General features: G+C 42.4%; 1 protein-coding gene across 1 annotated transcript in view; it reads left to right on the top strand.

Moving 5' to 3' along the window:
• The first annotated feature begins 250 nt into the window (after positions 1-250).
• The window catches only part of FAM117B (family with sequence similarity 117 member B), a 73,826-nt gene continuing 57,004 nt past the window's right edge, over positions 251-17,072 (top strand). The window contains exon 1 of the mRNA XM_070388053.1: positions 251-992. Coding sequence (XP_070244154.1) covers positions 392-992 — 601 coding nt within the window. The 5' untranslated portion in view covers positions 251-391. The remainder of the gene's footprint in view (positions 993-17,072) is intronic.

Genomic DNA, 17,072 nt, shown 5'->3' with positions numbered 1-17,072 from the left:
CCCCCCGGGGGGGGCGGGTCTCTTTCTCTTTAAAGAGCAGACGGTCTCCGCGCAAACCCAGGTTCTCTAAGGCCCCGGGGCCCGGGACCCGAGCTCCTCGCAGCCAATGGGCACGGTGGAGCGGCTCGAGCGCGGCTGACGCTGCACCAATGGGCGCTCGCGGGGGGCGGGGGCAGCGAAGGAGACACTATTGTTGATGAGGAGGAGCAGCGGCGGCGACGGCTGCACCACCTCGTTGCTGCCGGCCGCGGCCCGGGAGCCCCCAGCACCCCAGACTCCGGCTTCGTCACCCCGTCGCGGAGGCCTTCCCTCCAGCCTCGAGAATCCTCCCCCTGCCTTCTAACAACAAAACCACCCCACGTCTCGCCCAGTCACCAGGGAGGGGGGGACCATGTCCCAGCGGGTGAGGCGCAATGGGTCCCCCACGCCGGCCGGCTCCCTCGGGGGCAGTGCGGTCGCCACGGCCGGGGGATCCGGGAGCCGCCTGCAGCCCATGAGGGCGACGGTTCCGTTCCAGCTGAAGCAGCAGCAGCAACATGGCAGCCCCACGCGGAGCAACGGCGGCGGCGGCGGCGGCAACAACAACGGCGGCTGCTGTGGTGGCGCCTCAGGCCCCTCGGGCGGCGGCGGCAGCGGCGGGGCCCCGCGCACCGCCTCGCGCAGCACGAGCCCCACGCGGGGCGGCGGGAGTGCGGCCGCGCGCACCAGCCCCACGGTGGCCACGCAGACGGGCGCGTCCGCGACGTCCACGCGAGGCACCAGCCCCACGCGCGCCGCCGCGCCCGGGGCCCGCGGAAGCCCCCCACGGCCGCAGCCGCCGCCACCGCTACTGGGTACCGTGTCATCGCCCTGCTCGTCGCCCACCCACCTGTGGACTGGAGAGGTGAGCGCGGCCCCACCCCCAGCCCGCGTCCGGCACCGGAGGAGGTCCCCGGAGCACAGCCGAAGCTCCCCGGAGAGGAGGAGCCCGAGCGCCCCGGTTTGCAAAGCAGGTACGTGCTGGGGGCTGCGCGAAGAGGGAAAGGCGGCGGCGGGAAGGGGTCCGGGGCGCGCGCCGCTACCGCGCGGGGACTGCGGCGCTACCGCGGTGCCGGGGTGGCCGTGGGCGGGGCTGGGGGCGGGACCTGGGCGGTGCGGCCCCGCCTTCCCCGGGCCAGCCCCGCGTCCCCTCCGCCGCTCCCGGCCGCCTCATTCATCCCTCCGTCCGCCTTGAGTTGGTCCTGGTCCGTGGAGATGCAGTCGCTAACCTTGTGCCTAAGCAGATGTGTTAATGATAAACCTGGGGTTCTGGCCGCCCGCTGTCTATCGCTTACCCTCTCTTGGGAGTGAGGCTAAGAGTAGTTTGTCACTTTAGTGACATGGTTGATGTTAGTATAGTGCATGTTTGTTGCTAAGCCTTTCTCTTTCACAAAACAGTGTCAGATTTGGGTAACTTGAGTGCACTAGCATAGCAGGTTTGGTTGGATCCCTGAAGAGACGTAAGGCTGGGAGTGTGTTAGCATTTCCTAAGACTAAGTGGGTAGCAAGAAGTGAGAAGTAAGTTAAGCAAGATTCCTTTGGAAGGTTTATGGGCTTTGAGGGTCTGGTATATTTCTGATATACTGATTTTGTGTTTAGGATATAAAACCATTTTTTTTTTTTTAAGAACAAGATCTAAAGCTTTGTCTCCTTCTTGTTATTTTAGGGACCTAAAAATTGTTTTCGGAGAAGGCAATGGCAACCCACTCCAGTACTCTTGCCTGGAAAATCCCATGGACGGAGGAGCCTGGTAGGCTGCAGTCCATGGGTCGCTAAGAGTCGGTTATGACTGAGCGACTTCACTTTCACTTTTCACTTTCATGCATTGGAGAAGGAAATGGCAACCCACTCCAGTGTTCTTGCCTGGAGAATCCCAGGGACGGGGGAGCCTGGTGGGCTGCCGTCTATGGGGTCGCACAGAGTCGGACACGACTGAAGTGACTTAGCATCAAAAATTGTTTTTCTCTAGACCTGGGAGCTTTTTTGGGAAAGGTCCTGAATGGAGCTGTTGAATTCCTCAGTAGTCATTCATAAGACAAATTCAGATTGTAGACATTGAAAGAGATATTTATCATCTGATTGTCTTTGTAGAATCTCCTAAAAAGAGGAGTGTGTGGTTTCTAGCTTGTGTTTTAATACTGCCAGCATCTACCGTTGTCTTACCCTGTTTGGGAAACTTGTTAGAATTTTTAGGCAGAATGGCTGATTATTTCAGGAAACTTAGTACAGTACTTCCTAACCAAATAAAAATGATAATGAAATGGTTTCAAGGGTTCATTCAGAATTGCAGGGAATGGGATGAATCTTTTCTACCATTTATTTTATCAAAGATTTTAGATGGTGGATACTTTGAGGGGAGAGAATTGTCCTGAAAAATGATTGATAGTGAAACAAGAGTACTGTTTTAAAACTTTCAAACATGCAAAATGCTTTATTCTAAACTTTGTTGAAGAAAAAATCCCTCTCCCTCAAATAATAGCTCTTATTTAGCTCCTACTTTGAGTGACTTACTTCCTGGTTCTTACTTTAACTCTCACAGGGGATTTTGGAGAGCAAGCAGTGGAGTGGATATTTGAACTCTGATGAGTGGCACTCCAAAACCATGTCTTTTACATTGTATCAAGGAGGAAGCTTCATGGTGTGTAAGATAGTACAGGGGAAATATGTAGCACACCAAAAATGACATGTGCTTAGTTTTCCAAGCAGCTCTTAGAGGTATATGGTGAACATAATCTATTCAGTTTGCTTTCAACCTTCTGGAGCCGGTGTAATGTGGCAGGTGGAAAGAAAGGAGAACTACTTAGGTAGGCAGTTAAGATGGAGGAAGCAGGTGGTGATCTGATGGTCTGATAACAACATCTGACTACTCTCTGAACTATTTGACCCTTAAAAAGCAGCGACCTGATGAGAGCCGGGTTAAATTAAGTATTGGGAATGTGTGGAGGAAGGTGCTCTTTTCTTATCTTTCTAGAAGGGCTCTATTTTCCAGGATCTCAGACTCCCATATGCCCACTTTTCATGTTTCCCAAAGCTTCTTTATCTCAGATCTGTCATTTCATAGAATATTCATGCTGTAAAATTGACTCTTTTCATTAGCCCTCTCCTCCCACCCCCCACCCCCCACCCCGCCCCACACACAAACAAAACAGAAAAATAAAACCTTTTTCTTCGAATGGAGCGCTCTCACTTGGGTGTGAAAAAGGGATACTGCTTGTTACTGAGTTATACCATCTGAGTATCTGATAGCTTCCTTCCCAGGAATGTGCTCTTGTTTTGCTCTGCTGCTGCTGCCGCTAAGTCGCTTCAGTCATGTCTGACTCTGTGCGACCCCATGAATCACAGCCCGCCAGGCTTCCCTGTCCATCACCAGCTCCTGGAGTTCACTCAAACTCATGTCCATTGAGTTGGTGATGCCATCCAGCCATCTCATCCTCTGTCGTCCCCTTCTCCTCCTGCCCCCAATCCCTCCCAGCATCAGGGTCTTTTCCAGTGAGTCAGCTCTTTGCATGAGGTGGCCAAAGTATTGGAGTTTCAGCTTTAGCATCAGTCCTTCCAGTGAACACCCAGGACTGATCTCCTTTAGGATGGACTGGTTGGATCTCCTTGCAGTCCAAGGGACTCTCAAGAGTCTTCTCCAACACCACAGTTCAAAAGCATTAGTTCTTCGGTGCTCAGCTTTCTTTCAGTCCAACTCTCACATCCATACATGACCACTAGAAAAACCATGGCCTTGACTAGACAGACCTTTGTTGGCAAAGTAATATCTCTGCTTTTCAATATGCTATCTAGGTTGGTCATAACTTTCCTTCCAAGGAGTAAGTGTCTTTTAATTTCATGGCTGCAGTCACCATGTCTTTTAATTTCATGGCTGCAGTGATTTTGGAGCCCCCCAAAATACTGTCCTCTTAGCACAAACTAAATCTGGAAGGAAAGGGATAAATCATGAGACTTCCTTTAAAATTTTTTTATTCCTTTTTTTTCCCTCTGGACGCCCTACATGGCATGTGGGATCTCCCCTGACCAGGGATCCAACTCATGTTCCTTGCAGGGAACGTGTGAAATCTTTACCCCTGGGCCACCAGAGAAGTCCTTTATTATTTTTCACTGAAACATAGTTGATTTACAGAGTTTCAGGTGCACATCAGATACTCCCTTTTTGATTGAAGGAGATTACTGCTAGTATTCAGCTTCAGTGAAATGCAGACATCCTTATTGGTAGAGGCAAGGGTCTACCTTATTAAATAAACCTCATGTAACTCAAATTCTGGGGTCCATCTAGATCAGGCAGTCAGCTTGTAGGTGAGTTGGATGCCCTAATCTTTGTTAGGAATCCAGTCTGAAAGTCCCCTGTTTGAAGGTCTCAGGATCTTTTGAGGGGTGTCCCTATTCAGTCAGCTCCCTCCCCACTTGCTTTATTCCCCCAGGGTTACAGTTAATCATTGGCTAATTGAGAACTTCCTTCTCTTGAGGACTATAAGGTAATCCAAACACCTGTCCCTGACAGATAGCTTCAACTTCCCACCTTCAATGCCTGCCATTTCCACGGCCAAGTGGTTTGTCATTAGAAGCTGAGATAGGCTTAGAGAAGATAACTAGGCAGCAGTGTTAACTGTAGATAAAATGGTGAAGAAGGTGAAGTTTTTGTTCCTTCCCTCCTTTTACCTGACTTTGTCTTATATACATGACTCTGTATAATGTCAAACGGATGAATTACAAATAGAGAGGCGGCACAAAGAGGGCAGGAGCACAGGCTCTGGGTAGACATTCTGTCCTCTACCACTCAGAAGCCACATGATACAGGGAAGTGATTAACTTTCTATCCCTTAACTTTCTCATTTGTATTAATATAATCGGTGATGATATTTACTTCATATGGTAGTAAGGATTAAATGTAAGAAAAGTGAAAAATACCCAGCACAGTACCTCAGTATAAAAGTGAGCTGCTGTGTGTCATACTAGTTTTTGCTTCTGGTTGTAGTGGATATAGCATGAATTGCTACTGTAGGCTTAGTTTTCATGGTGGTATGACATTTCAAGTTGCCAAGAACATCCAGAACTGTTTGGAGTGTGATCTGTGGTTCATTTGTATCAGAATCATTTAGGGTCTTTGTTAAAAATGCAAGTTCCCAGGCCCTACCTACTCCAGATCTTGAAAGTACCTTGCACCTCTTTGATTTTGCTGAATTCTGTGTTTGAAAAACAGTTACTAGAAGCAAAAAAGGGAAATAGTTTGAAAACTCCTCTTTAGAGAAAAAGGCATTGGTACAGTATGTGTAAAAATTATTTTTGCAGTATGGCTCACTAATAGGTAGACAGCAAGTTGTGTTTTTGCTCATTTTTCCATTACTTTGGATGCATTTGTTGTGTATGAATATGGTTATTAATTGAGCTGGGAGTGTGGCAAGAGCAGCAACAAGAGATGGACTTCTCTGGACTAATAATAAGGAAGTAGTGAAAGGGAACTTAATATTGGTGCCATCTTAGACGTCTGCTTTCTAGTACTTTGTGAAATATGCAGCTTAGAGACTTAGGTGTTTCTAACCATTTGGAGGATTGCTGGTAATCTCACACTTTCAGGGGAATCCTTTTGGTTTTAATATCTGTATTTTACAAACATTGAAGATGAGGCAACTGGAACCTTATTATTAGTAAAGCATCTTGGCTAATAGAATTTATATTGAATTAAGTTCAATTCTATAATCTTTGAACTACTCTGTGTTAGTAACTGTGTGGTGTGCTTAGTCGCTCAGTTGTGTGCAACTCTTTGTGAACCCATGGACTATAGCCCACCAGGCTCCTCTGTCCATGGGGATTCTCCAGGCAAGAATACTGGAGTGGGTTGCCATGCCCTCTTCAACTGTGCAATACAGGAATGTAAAAGAGAACTCCAAAGACACAAACCAGCCTTGTAAGACAGGTTCCTAAGTATGTAATATGAGAGCTTTGGGCTCATAGAGAAGTGAGTAATTCTGTAGGGAGTGGGTATAGAAATTCAGAGGAGATGGATTTTGCTTTGAGTTGGAAAGAGAGGACTAGCATTTTACAGCTGGATCATAGAGGTGTGAACATATACATGTCATATTCAGTCCTATGTCTTAAAATGTAGAGTATAGGATGTGTGGGGAGGAAAGAGAGCAAGCAGTCGAAAAAGAGAGTAGGAAGGTAAGTTTACAGAATGGCCTGGAATAGAATGTGTGAATTCAAATGTATCCCATGCATAATACCATTGGAGCTAGACTGTCAGGTTCAAATCTTGGTATTACTGCTTACTTAGTAGCTGTTTAACTTTGGGCAAATTCACTTCACCTGTAAAAATGGGATACTAACTAATATTTAGTAATAAGTTGACCCTTGAACAAAGCAGGTTTGCATTGTCCTGGTCCATTTATACGTGAACTTTAAAAGTCTAAATCATGCTATGACATACCTGATCTGAGCTTGATTGAATCTGGACATGTGGAACTGTGGAACCAGATGGCCGACTCTAAAGTTATATTTGAATTTTCTTCTATGCAGAGAGTCAGTGGTCATAACCCCTTGTTATTCAAGGTCATTGTTGTTCAGTTGCTCATTCGTGTTTGCCTCTTTGCAGCCCCATGGACTGCAGCACACCAGGCTTCCCTGTCCTTCACTGTCTCCCAGAGTTTGCTTGGATGCATGCTTATTGAGTCAGTGATGCCATCCAACCATCTAATCCTCTGTTGCTCCCTTCTCCTCCTGCCCTCAATCTTTCCAGCATCAGGGTCTTTTCTTTGCAGGTGAGTCAACTCTTTGCACCAGGTGGCCAAAGTATTGGAGCTTCAGCTTCAGCATGAGTCTTTCCAGTGAATATTCAGGGTTGATTTCCTTTAGGATTGACTGATTTGATCTTCTGTCCAAGGGACCCTCAGGAGTCTTCTCCAGAATCACAGTTCGAAAACATCAATTCTTTGGTGTTCAGCCTTCTTTATGGTTCAACTCACACACCCATACATGACTACTGGAAAAACCCATAGCTTTGACTAGATGGCCCTTTGTCAGCAAAGTGATATCTCTGCTTTTTTAATATGGTGTCTAGGTTTGTTGTAGCTTTTCTTCCAAGGAGCAAGCATCTTTTAATTTCATGGCTGCAGTCACTGTCTGCAGTGATTTTGGAGCCCAAGAAAATAAAGTCTGTCACTGTTTCCATTTTTTCCTCATCTATTTGCCATGAAGTGATGGGACCGATGCCATGATCTTAGTTTTTGAATGTTGAGTTAGCTGACTTTTCACTCTCTTCTTTCACTTTCATCAAGAGGCTCTTCAGTTTTTCTTCACTTTCTGCCATTAGGGTGTATCATCTACATGTCTGACGTTATTGATTTTTCTCCTGGCAATCTTGATTCCAGCTTCAGTTTTATCCAGCCCAGCATTTGTTAGAAGGACAAAATGTTTTGTAATTTCTGTGTGGGAATAATAAGGAATCTCTTGATATTAGCTATTTTCACATTATTTTTATCATCCTCATCATCCAGGGGTTTAGGCATTAAAAATAAATTGATTACATTAGTGGTGTTTACACTCTTCAAATACACAGAGTTGGTAAATATCTCGGATGAGTAGACTGCAAATGTGAGATGGGAGAGACTGTCGAAGGCATCAAGCACATGAATTTAGTTGCTTTGGCAGTGGGAATGGTAAGGATAAAGGAGACTGAGGAAACTTGGGTTCAGTTACCTGTTGGATGTAGGGATGGAGAAAGGAGGAGTTGAGGGTTGGATGTACTAACTGAGACAACACTGAGTAATGCCAGTTTGGGAAGAGAAAAATGAGTTCAGTTTTGGGCATACTTAGTTTGTGCTCTCAGGAAATTCAGGTAATTTTCTAAATTGTGGCAAATACAGTTTAGAACTTGGGGGTACAGTTTGAACTGGAGGCAAAAAATTGGGACTTGTTTACTTCAGCTCAGTAAACATTCATTTAACCCACACTTCATGCTAAGTGTTTGCGTGTGGGTGGTAATTGAAATGATTAATTACTAGGATGGATAAGATGATAGAAGAATGCTGAGGATACAACGGTGGGAGAATACAAGCATTTTAGCATATTACTGACTGGGGAAATTTTTGTAGAAGCTAATGCCTGTGGCTGTAATATGTCTCCGGTCAATAATGTGTTAAGTGAAAGTTGCTCAGTCGTGTCCGACTCTTTGTGACCCCCGTGGATATACAGTCCATGGAATTCTCCAGGCCAGAATACTGGAGTGGGTTATCTTTCTCTTCTCCAAGGGATCTTTCCAAGTCCAGGTTTGAGCCCAGGTCCCCTGCATTGCAGGTGGATTCTTTACCAGCTGAGCCACCAGGGGACGGTAGATAGAAAAGCCAACGAAGAAGCCTAAGAATGTGGTGGTAGAATAGTTAGTGTCGAGAAAGCCAAGAGAAAGATTTGGATTTCAAGGAGGAGATGGTAAAGATTTTAAAATTCTGTGGTGGTAACAAGTAGGCTGAGCCTGGAGAATAGGCTTTTGAATTTGACATTTCAGTCCAGTTGTTAATGTTAGAATAGCATGTTGGGGACACAAATCAGGTTAAAGTTTTGGTTGAGGAAGTAGAGGTAATGATTATAGATTGCCCTTGCGGAGTATTAATTACTGTCTCACTGTAAGGAAGGTGACAAAACAGGACCAAGACTCGAGCTAAAGTTCACTTGTTTACTTATAGGATGGGGAGAACTGCGGCATGTTTTATAGGTTTGGGGAAGGATTCACAAGAAAATGAAAGACTGCAAGTTCAAGAGGAGGAAATAATAGATGGAGCAAGGTCATGGAAAATGAGAGGCAGTGGGCCAGCACAGGGTGTAGTCTGGAAATCTCAGAAACAATTAAGGACACTTCTTTCTCTGAGGATGGAGGGGAGGTAAGGGTGGGTTAAGATGATAGATGACTCAGCAATAGACAGGAAGGGAGTAGATAAAGTAAGCTATTTCCATTGCCAAACTACTTGAAGAAGAAATAGTATGTTTGTCAGATACCGTATTTTAAAATTTAAATTTTATTTTTATCAAAGTACATGTATGTAATTTAAAATGTCAAGTAACACTAAAACTCCTAATCAAGTGAAGTGTCTCCCTGCCACATCTCTTTCCACTCCCGCTTCTTGCCACTTTGAGACAGCTGCTTTCACCTCTTGGTTTCTTCAGGTGTTCACCTACATATTTCTAAATGACTGATAACTGCTGCAGGATTTCTTTGTTCATCTTCGTGTATTATACAGTGACTTCCTACTTTGACAGCTGTAGACTTGGTCCTTTATTGTCCTTCCCAGTCTTCCCGTTGTAGTTACAGCACTCTCGGTTAAATTATTATTAATGTTTATATTATTATGACTGTGTAAATACTGTTTACAGCAGAACCTTGTGGTATGCTACGATTATATTTCCTTTCTTTTATAACTTTTTAGGCTCCTTGAGATTGAAAAGGCTTTTGGTTTGCTTTATTTTCTGTGTGCCTCTGACTAAGTCATCCCCAAAGTTTTCATAACAAACTTTCTTTCAAGTATTTTAAAACGCATCCAGTACTTTGTCAGTTTTATTTTTTTCTTGAAGATAGCCTTTCTGGAATCTCCTATCCTCCTATTCCCAACTGTCACATTGTTTCCAGATTGGTGGCATGGCTTTTGCCTTGGAATGTCTCTGGAAACTCCTTCTCCTCCTGTTTTTGGACACCCTGATCTCTGGAACTTGTTTTACTAGAGCATAACCTCCAAAGTGTTTTTTAAGACCTTGAATGTCTGCACTTATCTGTCTTGCACTTAATGGTTTAACTCAGTATAGAATTCCAGGTTGGAAATAATGTTTCTACTGATAATTGAAAGGACTTCATTTTTTAGGCTCTAGAAAAGCCTTTGGGAAGTCTGGACGCCATTCTGCTTCTTAGTCCTTTGTGTATGGTTTGTGTGTGTGTGTGTGTGTGTGTCTTTGTGAAAGTGCTACCACTGTTCTGAAGTGATTGCCTTGGTGTAGGGTTGTTTTCTCCCATTCAGTGTGCTGGTTACTCTGTGAATTTTACAGACTCTTTGTTTCTGGGACCTTTTCTTCTCTCATTTGTTCTTTCTGTTATCTTTGTTTTATCTTGTTGGAACCACCACTATGTGGAACCTCTTGGATTCAATCTATAATTTTCTTATTTCTGTCCTAGTTTCCATGTCTTTTGTTGTTGTTGTTGTTCTTCTAGCAGATGTTTCTATCACTTCAACTGAGTTTAAATTCTTTGGACATAATCATTTTTGGGAAGGATTTAACCTTACTTTTTGTGTTAGTATCTTTTAAGTTATTCCTTGTCTTGTCAGTGTCTTCTGAAAACATTTATAAAAGGTATAAATACCCTCCAAGTTTTCTTTGCCTTCTTCGTTGTCCTGAGAGACCTTTTTGTCTTGAGCCATGTCTTTCTGGTTGGAAACTTTCCTTAGTTTTCTATTAATATTTAAAAAAGATACAAAATTGCTGGTTAGGTTTTCAGTCTGAGTGCAGGTCAGTCTGGTAGATGGGAGGATCTCAAAGTTGAATGATGATGCAGGGTCTCTCAAAAGTAGGCTTTTTTTTGTTTTTTTCTCCTCTTAGGCCAGATTCTCCTGGAAAGAGTCCTACAATATCATGCCCGAGGATCTGTCTTGTGTCCTTAAATACAGAGCCGGTCTAGTTAATCTCTCAAGCAGTTTCTCCCAGTCTTTTTGCTCTGGAGACACCCTTGGAATAATTTTCATTTCTCAGGGAACCCCTGCATGAGTAAGTTGAGATACGATAAAATAATATTGTTCTGAGTACAGACTGGTTTCTCTGTGGATCTTTTTATTTGGCCAGTTTATAAGCCTATTCATTTTGTAGGTGTTTAGGTGTAAACAGGTAGGTGTATAGATTTCACCTCTACCCTTCTTAGACACAAACATAGTTAAGCTTAGCTTACCGTTCTTGGTATTAATCCCTTTTCATAGATTTTTTTTTAAAGCTCAAAGGCAACCAAAGTACATTGTGTTTAAATAATTGGCTTAAATCAAATGAGGTTTAATTTTTCTAAAGGTAGGCTCAGTAGTTTTAATGGGGCTTCCCTGGTGGCTCAGATAGGAAAGAACCTGCCTGCAACGTGGGAGACCTGGATTCGATCCGTGGGTTGGGAAGATCCCCTGGAGGAGGGCACGGCAACCCATTCCAGTGTTCTTGCCTGGAGAATCCCCATGGACAGAGGGGTCTGGGGGGCTACATTCCATGGGGTTGCTAAGAGTTGGACACCACTGAGTGACTAAGTACGGCACAGCAAAGGTAGACTCAGTAGATTTAATTTAAGTAAAATTAGTAAATTTATCCTTTTATAACGTGAAAATTTATTGAGAAGATTGTACAGTAAAATGACAGAAATTTAGCCTGAAATACAATTTTGTTTAAATTTGAAAAACTTCCAGTTACACGTGCCTGCTCAGTTGCTCATTTGTGTCTGACTGCAGCCCCATGAACTGTAGCCCACCAGGCTCCTCTGTCCATAAGATTTCTCAGGCAAGAATACTAGAGGGGGTTGCCATTCCCTCCAGGGGATCTTCCCAACCAGGGATTGAACCTGCATCTCCATCACTGGCAGGCCATTCTTTACCACTGAGCTACCTGGGAAGCCCCCTGAAGTAACATCCCCTGTCTCAATATAGGTTTAGCAGAATTACTGGCACATATTGACTTTGTGACCTCATTTATAGATCTATACATAAAAAATGATATTTTAAAATTTATATTTTTAAAGTGAAATGTGTTCTTGAGGTTTTTGTGTGTATGTGTGTGTGTGTTTTCTGTACAAATAGTCAATTCTGAGTTGAACTAGAAATGAACACAGCCACATTTCATTTTCAAATGAAATGAAACATTAGTTTCCTAGCTCTTGATACTTGTTAAACAATTAAGTTTGTTTATTCATGTAAGAAGTTGAAAATGCAGCAAATTATTCATTGCTTTCCTGTGAATGACAAGATACTTTTCTTGCCACAGAAATCTAGAACTTGTGTCAGGGCAGATCAGGAAGTCTTGATTTAAGTTTATAGTCAGACCGCAGCTAAGTTACCACTTAGACATCTGCTTTGGAAACTTCATTGAAACCTCTTTTCTGCTCTTGCCTCCTTCCCTGTCTGTTGTCTTTGTGAGTAACATGTTTTTATTTCTTCAGTATTATTTTAATTGGAAATCTTTGCTACTTTTTCTCATAAAGGCTAGTCAAGGTGAAATTAACTATAGTTTATTCCAAAATGAAAATACATATAACATTTTTAAGTGACCCACTTTTCTTTATGAACTAGTATAAATTTCTTTTGGAAGTAAATTTCAATTTGGTGGGATTTCTTGCCTCCAAGGAGCTAATTCTGGAATTGTGTATTTTACAAGTTTACCTCCCGGCCTGTATTCCTCTTTCCCTCCTTCCCTCTTTTCCTCCCTTTCTTCCTGCCTTCCCTCCTTCCCTCCCTCTCTCTCTCTTTTCTTTCTGTGCAGTTAATATATGCACATGATAAAAATTATAGATAATAAAAATAATACAGTAAGTAGTCGTCCCCTACTTGTCTTTAACATCACTCTTCTCAGAGAAATAGTTAGCTGCTGCTTTTGTATTATTCTACAGTTATTCTATGCACGGCTTCCCTGTGGCTCAGACGGTAAAGCGTTTGCCTGCAATGCGGGAGACCCAGGTTTGATTCCTGGGTCAGGAAGATTCCCTGGAGAAGGAGACATGACTGAGCGACTTCACTTTCACTTTCATTCTATGCATATATACATATATGGGTGTGTGACTTTATGTTTAGGGCTGCTGCTGCTGCTGCTAGTCGCTTCAGTCTATAGACCTGAAATATGTTATTTCCCCAGCCTTCTGTTTTGAACATTTAGATCATTTTCCAGTCTTCTGTTGTTAAATGGTCCTATGTTGAACATTCTTATTTATACTTCTTTGTGCACTTATACATATAAATGAGCTTATCTGTAGATAATTTTTAGAAATGAAATTCTTGATCAAAGATGTACATTTTTTCTTTCTATTGTAAAATATATTTCAGGAGTCAATATCAGTTCAGACTTGAATTCTAAGATCCTGCTTCTTTTTTCCTATCTTTGTTTGGATTATTTTTATATTCATTTTATCTCTACTGTTAGTTATCAGTTACACCTCTTTTCATTACACTTTCAGTGGTTAATGGTTATGCTACAGCAGCGCTGTTCAAAAGAACTTGGTGCAGTGATGGAAATGTTCTGTATCTGTTACCTAATATTTCACATTAGAACCTTATAGTAATATACTTCCATTTCCTGCCTCACATCTTTTGTGCTGTTGTCCAGTATTTTGTTTTTCTGTTGTAAATTCCACAGTACATTGTTACTCTTTGTACCTTAGATAGTTATTTTTTATCTTTATTCTCATTTTCATCATTCGTAATTTCTTTGTGTGAAATAGGGTGGTTGTAGTGTGAGTGAAAAAAGGATTATTTGAGAAGCAAAGAAATAACAGGACTTGTTACCTGATTAGATTTGCGGAGTGAGAAGATGAGAAGTCATCATTTTGACTGAGATTTCCAACCTACCTGGGTGGTTAAGTTAATAATGCTGTCGTTATTAACTGGTTTCGTAAATGCTGTTATATTCAGTATACATACAGAGTAGGCCATAAACTTTTGAGGCATAATGCACTAAAATTTTTTAACATTTCAGAAGAAATAATAATAATATGGAAATTTTGGAAGATAAAGCCTAATTTTTTTTCTGCGTATACTCTTTCCAATTTACTATTCTTAAAAACTTGTAATAGTTATTTTACTTACTGTCCTACTGTGTTTACTGAGATCTATCTAGTATTTTCTGAAAAACTATTTTGCATTAATTATGTTTTCCTATTGTGCATGTATGCTGATATTTTTAAAGATAAGGACAAATGGTATCTTTTTTTTTTTTTTTTTAAGACGTGTGCTGATCTTTGTTCCTTTTCTCTAGCTGCAGTGAATGGGGTTACTCTTTGTTGCACTGCACAGGCTTCTTGTGGTGGCTTCTTTTACGGAGCACAGGCTCTAAGCACCTTGGCTTCAGTGCTTGCGGCCTCAGTTGTGGCTCGCAGGCTCTAGAGCACAGGCTCAGTAGTTGTGGCGCCTAAGCTTAGTTCCCTGGCACGTGGAATCTTCCCTGACCAGGAATCGAACCTGTGTTCCCTGCATTGGCAGGTGCATTCTTATCCAGTGCACCACCAGGGAAGTCCAAGGGATGTCTTTGTATTCTTTTAGAATCCGTGCTCACTCTGTGCAGAACAACATGTAAGCCATTGAGACGGCATCCCTGACCTTATGGGCTTTAGAATTAAAGAGAGAGACAGTGTGGATTTTCGTACTATTCAAGGATTAACAATAAAAGTAAGAAAATATATAGTATTACTAAGAAGAGTATTACTTAATTGCAAAAGCCTGCTCTGGCCCTGTGGGACTCTCTTGATTCTGAGTGCTTTGTGTGCAGTCAGGAATTGCTAGGTGACTTGGAGGATGGACATTCGTCACTTCTCTAGAAAGCAGTTGCCATTAATACTGTCCCTGGAATTCTTGGAAAGTCTGCTCCTGGAAATTGATTTAGTGTCACAGGAATGCTGTTGTCCTACTTCAGAGATGTCTCTATTGTATTAGGAAGAATTAGGATCCACAAGTTAAACTTATATTCTCCCAGATAGCCCATCCAAAACCTCCTTTGTAATTAAATCTGTTACTCTCTCCCCTCAGTTGGGGTATTAGTAAAATGCAAGATTTAAATGAGACCCAATAAAAACTTTGAATGAATGGATGGCTTCCTATTTTAAAGCAGTGTGAGCCTGAAGACCCATGCTTGTCTTCTGTGTGTCTTTTGTCTGTTCCCTTGGTTTGGAGTCCTTGCATAGCACTAGGTTTTAAGTGCTACTGTTTTCTTGTAATTGAGCTTTGCTTATGAAGATTGTACTGCTAGCTCAATATTGAGTAGAATATCTTCAATAATCCTTGGAAGGCCTGTTGGACATCCTGTTGGATAGGGAAGTTACGTATTTCTGGTAATGGTTGATGAGATTATACTGATCCATCTATTAATACATACTCTTGTCTGATACATATATTTTTTGGGGGGGAGCCTGTCCTGGGTCTTTGTTACTGTGTGGGCTTTCCTCTAGTTGTGGAGAGTGGGGACCACTCTGTAGTTGTGTGCAGGCTTCTGATTGCTTCTCCTATTGTGCAGCACAGGCTGTAGGGTTCGTGGGCTTCAGTAGTTACGGCCTGCAGTCTGCAGAGTGTGGGCTCCGTAGTTGTGGTGTATGGGCTTAGTTGCTCCAAGGCATGTGGGATCTTCCTGGACCAGGGATTGAATTGATGTTCTCTGCATTGCAAGGCAGATTCTTAACCACCGGACAGAATCCTGATATATTTTTTTTTATTAATGGTATACTTTTGACTGATAAGTGGGTTTAAGGCTAAGTATAGTGAGAGGTTATAGAACAGCTTCCCCTTTGTAAAACTTTATAAACTTTGGCTTAATCACTCTCCTTTTCAGTGGATTTCTATTTTCTTTCCTATAAATTACCTTAGTAAAAATATATTTAAAAATGTGTGTGTTTGGGGACTGGTATAGATAAGTGTACATTGATATATATCCTCTTTAGGAAAAAATATTCCCAAGATTGAGATTATTTAGTTGTTTTAAATAATTTGCTGCTTTGTAGCGCTGCTTACCAAAAAGTAATTGAGTCAGTTTACCCTGCGAACAGAAAGAAGTGTGTCTACCTGTTGCTGTGAAGCCTTATCAGAATTAGACTTCATGTCTTTTCTTTAGTTTTATCAATTCAGTACGTGTAATAGAGTACCTCATTGCTTCCATTGATATTTCCTTACTATCTATTTCTTGGAGTCATAGAGAATATTTGAGATAATATATTTAATAACTTCATGTAGTAGCCATGTAATACCATTTAATAAGAAATAATAGTTGTTATTAATTGGACATGAAACAACAGACTGTTTCCAGATAGGAAAAGGAGTAAGTCAAGGCTGTGCATTGTCACCCTGCTTATTTAACTTACATGCAGAGTACATCATGAGAAACGCTGGGCTAGATGAAGCACAAACTGGAATCAAGATTGCCGGGAGAAATATCAATATCCTTAGATATGCAGATGACATCACACTTATGGCAGAAAGTGAAGAAGAACTAAAGAGGCTCTTGATGAAAGCAAAAGAGGAGAGTGGAAAAGTTGGCTTAAACTCAACATTCAGAAAACTAAGATCATGGCATCCGGCCCCATCACTTCACGGCAAATAGATGGGAAAACAATGGAAACAGTGAGACTTTATTTTTCTGGGCTGCAAAATCACTGCAGATGGTGACTGCAGCCATGAAATTAAAAGATGCTTACTCCTTGGCAGGAAAGTTATGACCAACCTAGACAGCATATTAAAAAGCAGAGACATTACTTTGCCAACAAAGGTCCATCTAGTCAAGGCTATAATTTTTCCAGTGGTCACGTATGGATGTGAGAGTTGGACTGTGAAGAAGGCTGAGCGCCGAAGAATTGATGCTTTTGAACTGTGGTGTTGGAGAAGACTCTTGAGAGTCCCTTGAACAACAAGGAGATCCAATCAGTCCATCCTAAAGGAGATCAGTCCTGGGTGTTCATTGGAAGGACTGATGTTGAAGCTGAAACTCCCAATATTTTGGCCACCTGATGCGAAGAGCTGACTCATTTGTAAAGACCCTGATGCTGGGAAAGATTGAAGGTGGGAGAAGAAGTTGACAATAGAGGATGAGATGGTTGGATGACATCACCGACTCAATGGCCGTGAGTTTGGGTAAACTCTGGGAATTTGTGATGGACAGGGAGGCCTGGTGTGCTGCAGTCAGTGGGGGCTCAAAGAGTTGGACACGACTGAGTGACTGAACTGAACTGAATATTCTTTTTGTTTATTCTATTTTTTTTGATCATGCCACAAGGCTTGCAGGATCTTAGTTCCCCATACTGGGATTGAATCTGGGTCACGGCAGTGAAAGCTCCGAGTCTTTTAACTACTGGACTGCCAGAAAGTTCC

Source organism: Bos mutus, chromosome 2 (assembly GCF_027580195.1).
Source record: "Bos mutus isolate GX-2022 chromosome 2, NWIPB_WYAK_1.1, whole genome shotgun sequence".
Lineage (NCBI taxonomy): Eukaryota > Metazoa > Chordata > Mammalia > Artiodactyla > Bovidae > Bos > Bos mutus.
This window is presented reverse-complemented; position numbering and strand designations above follow the sequence as displayed.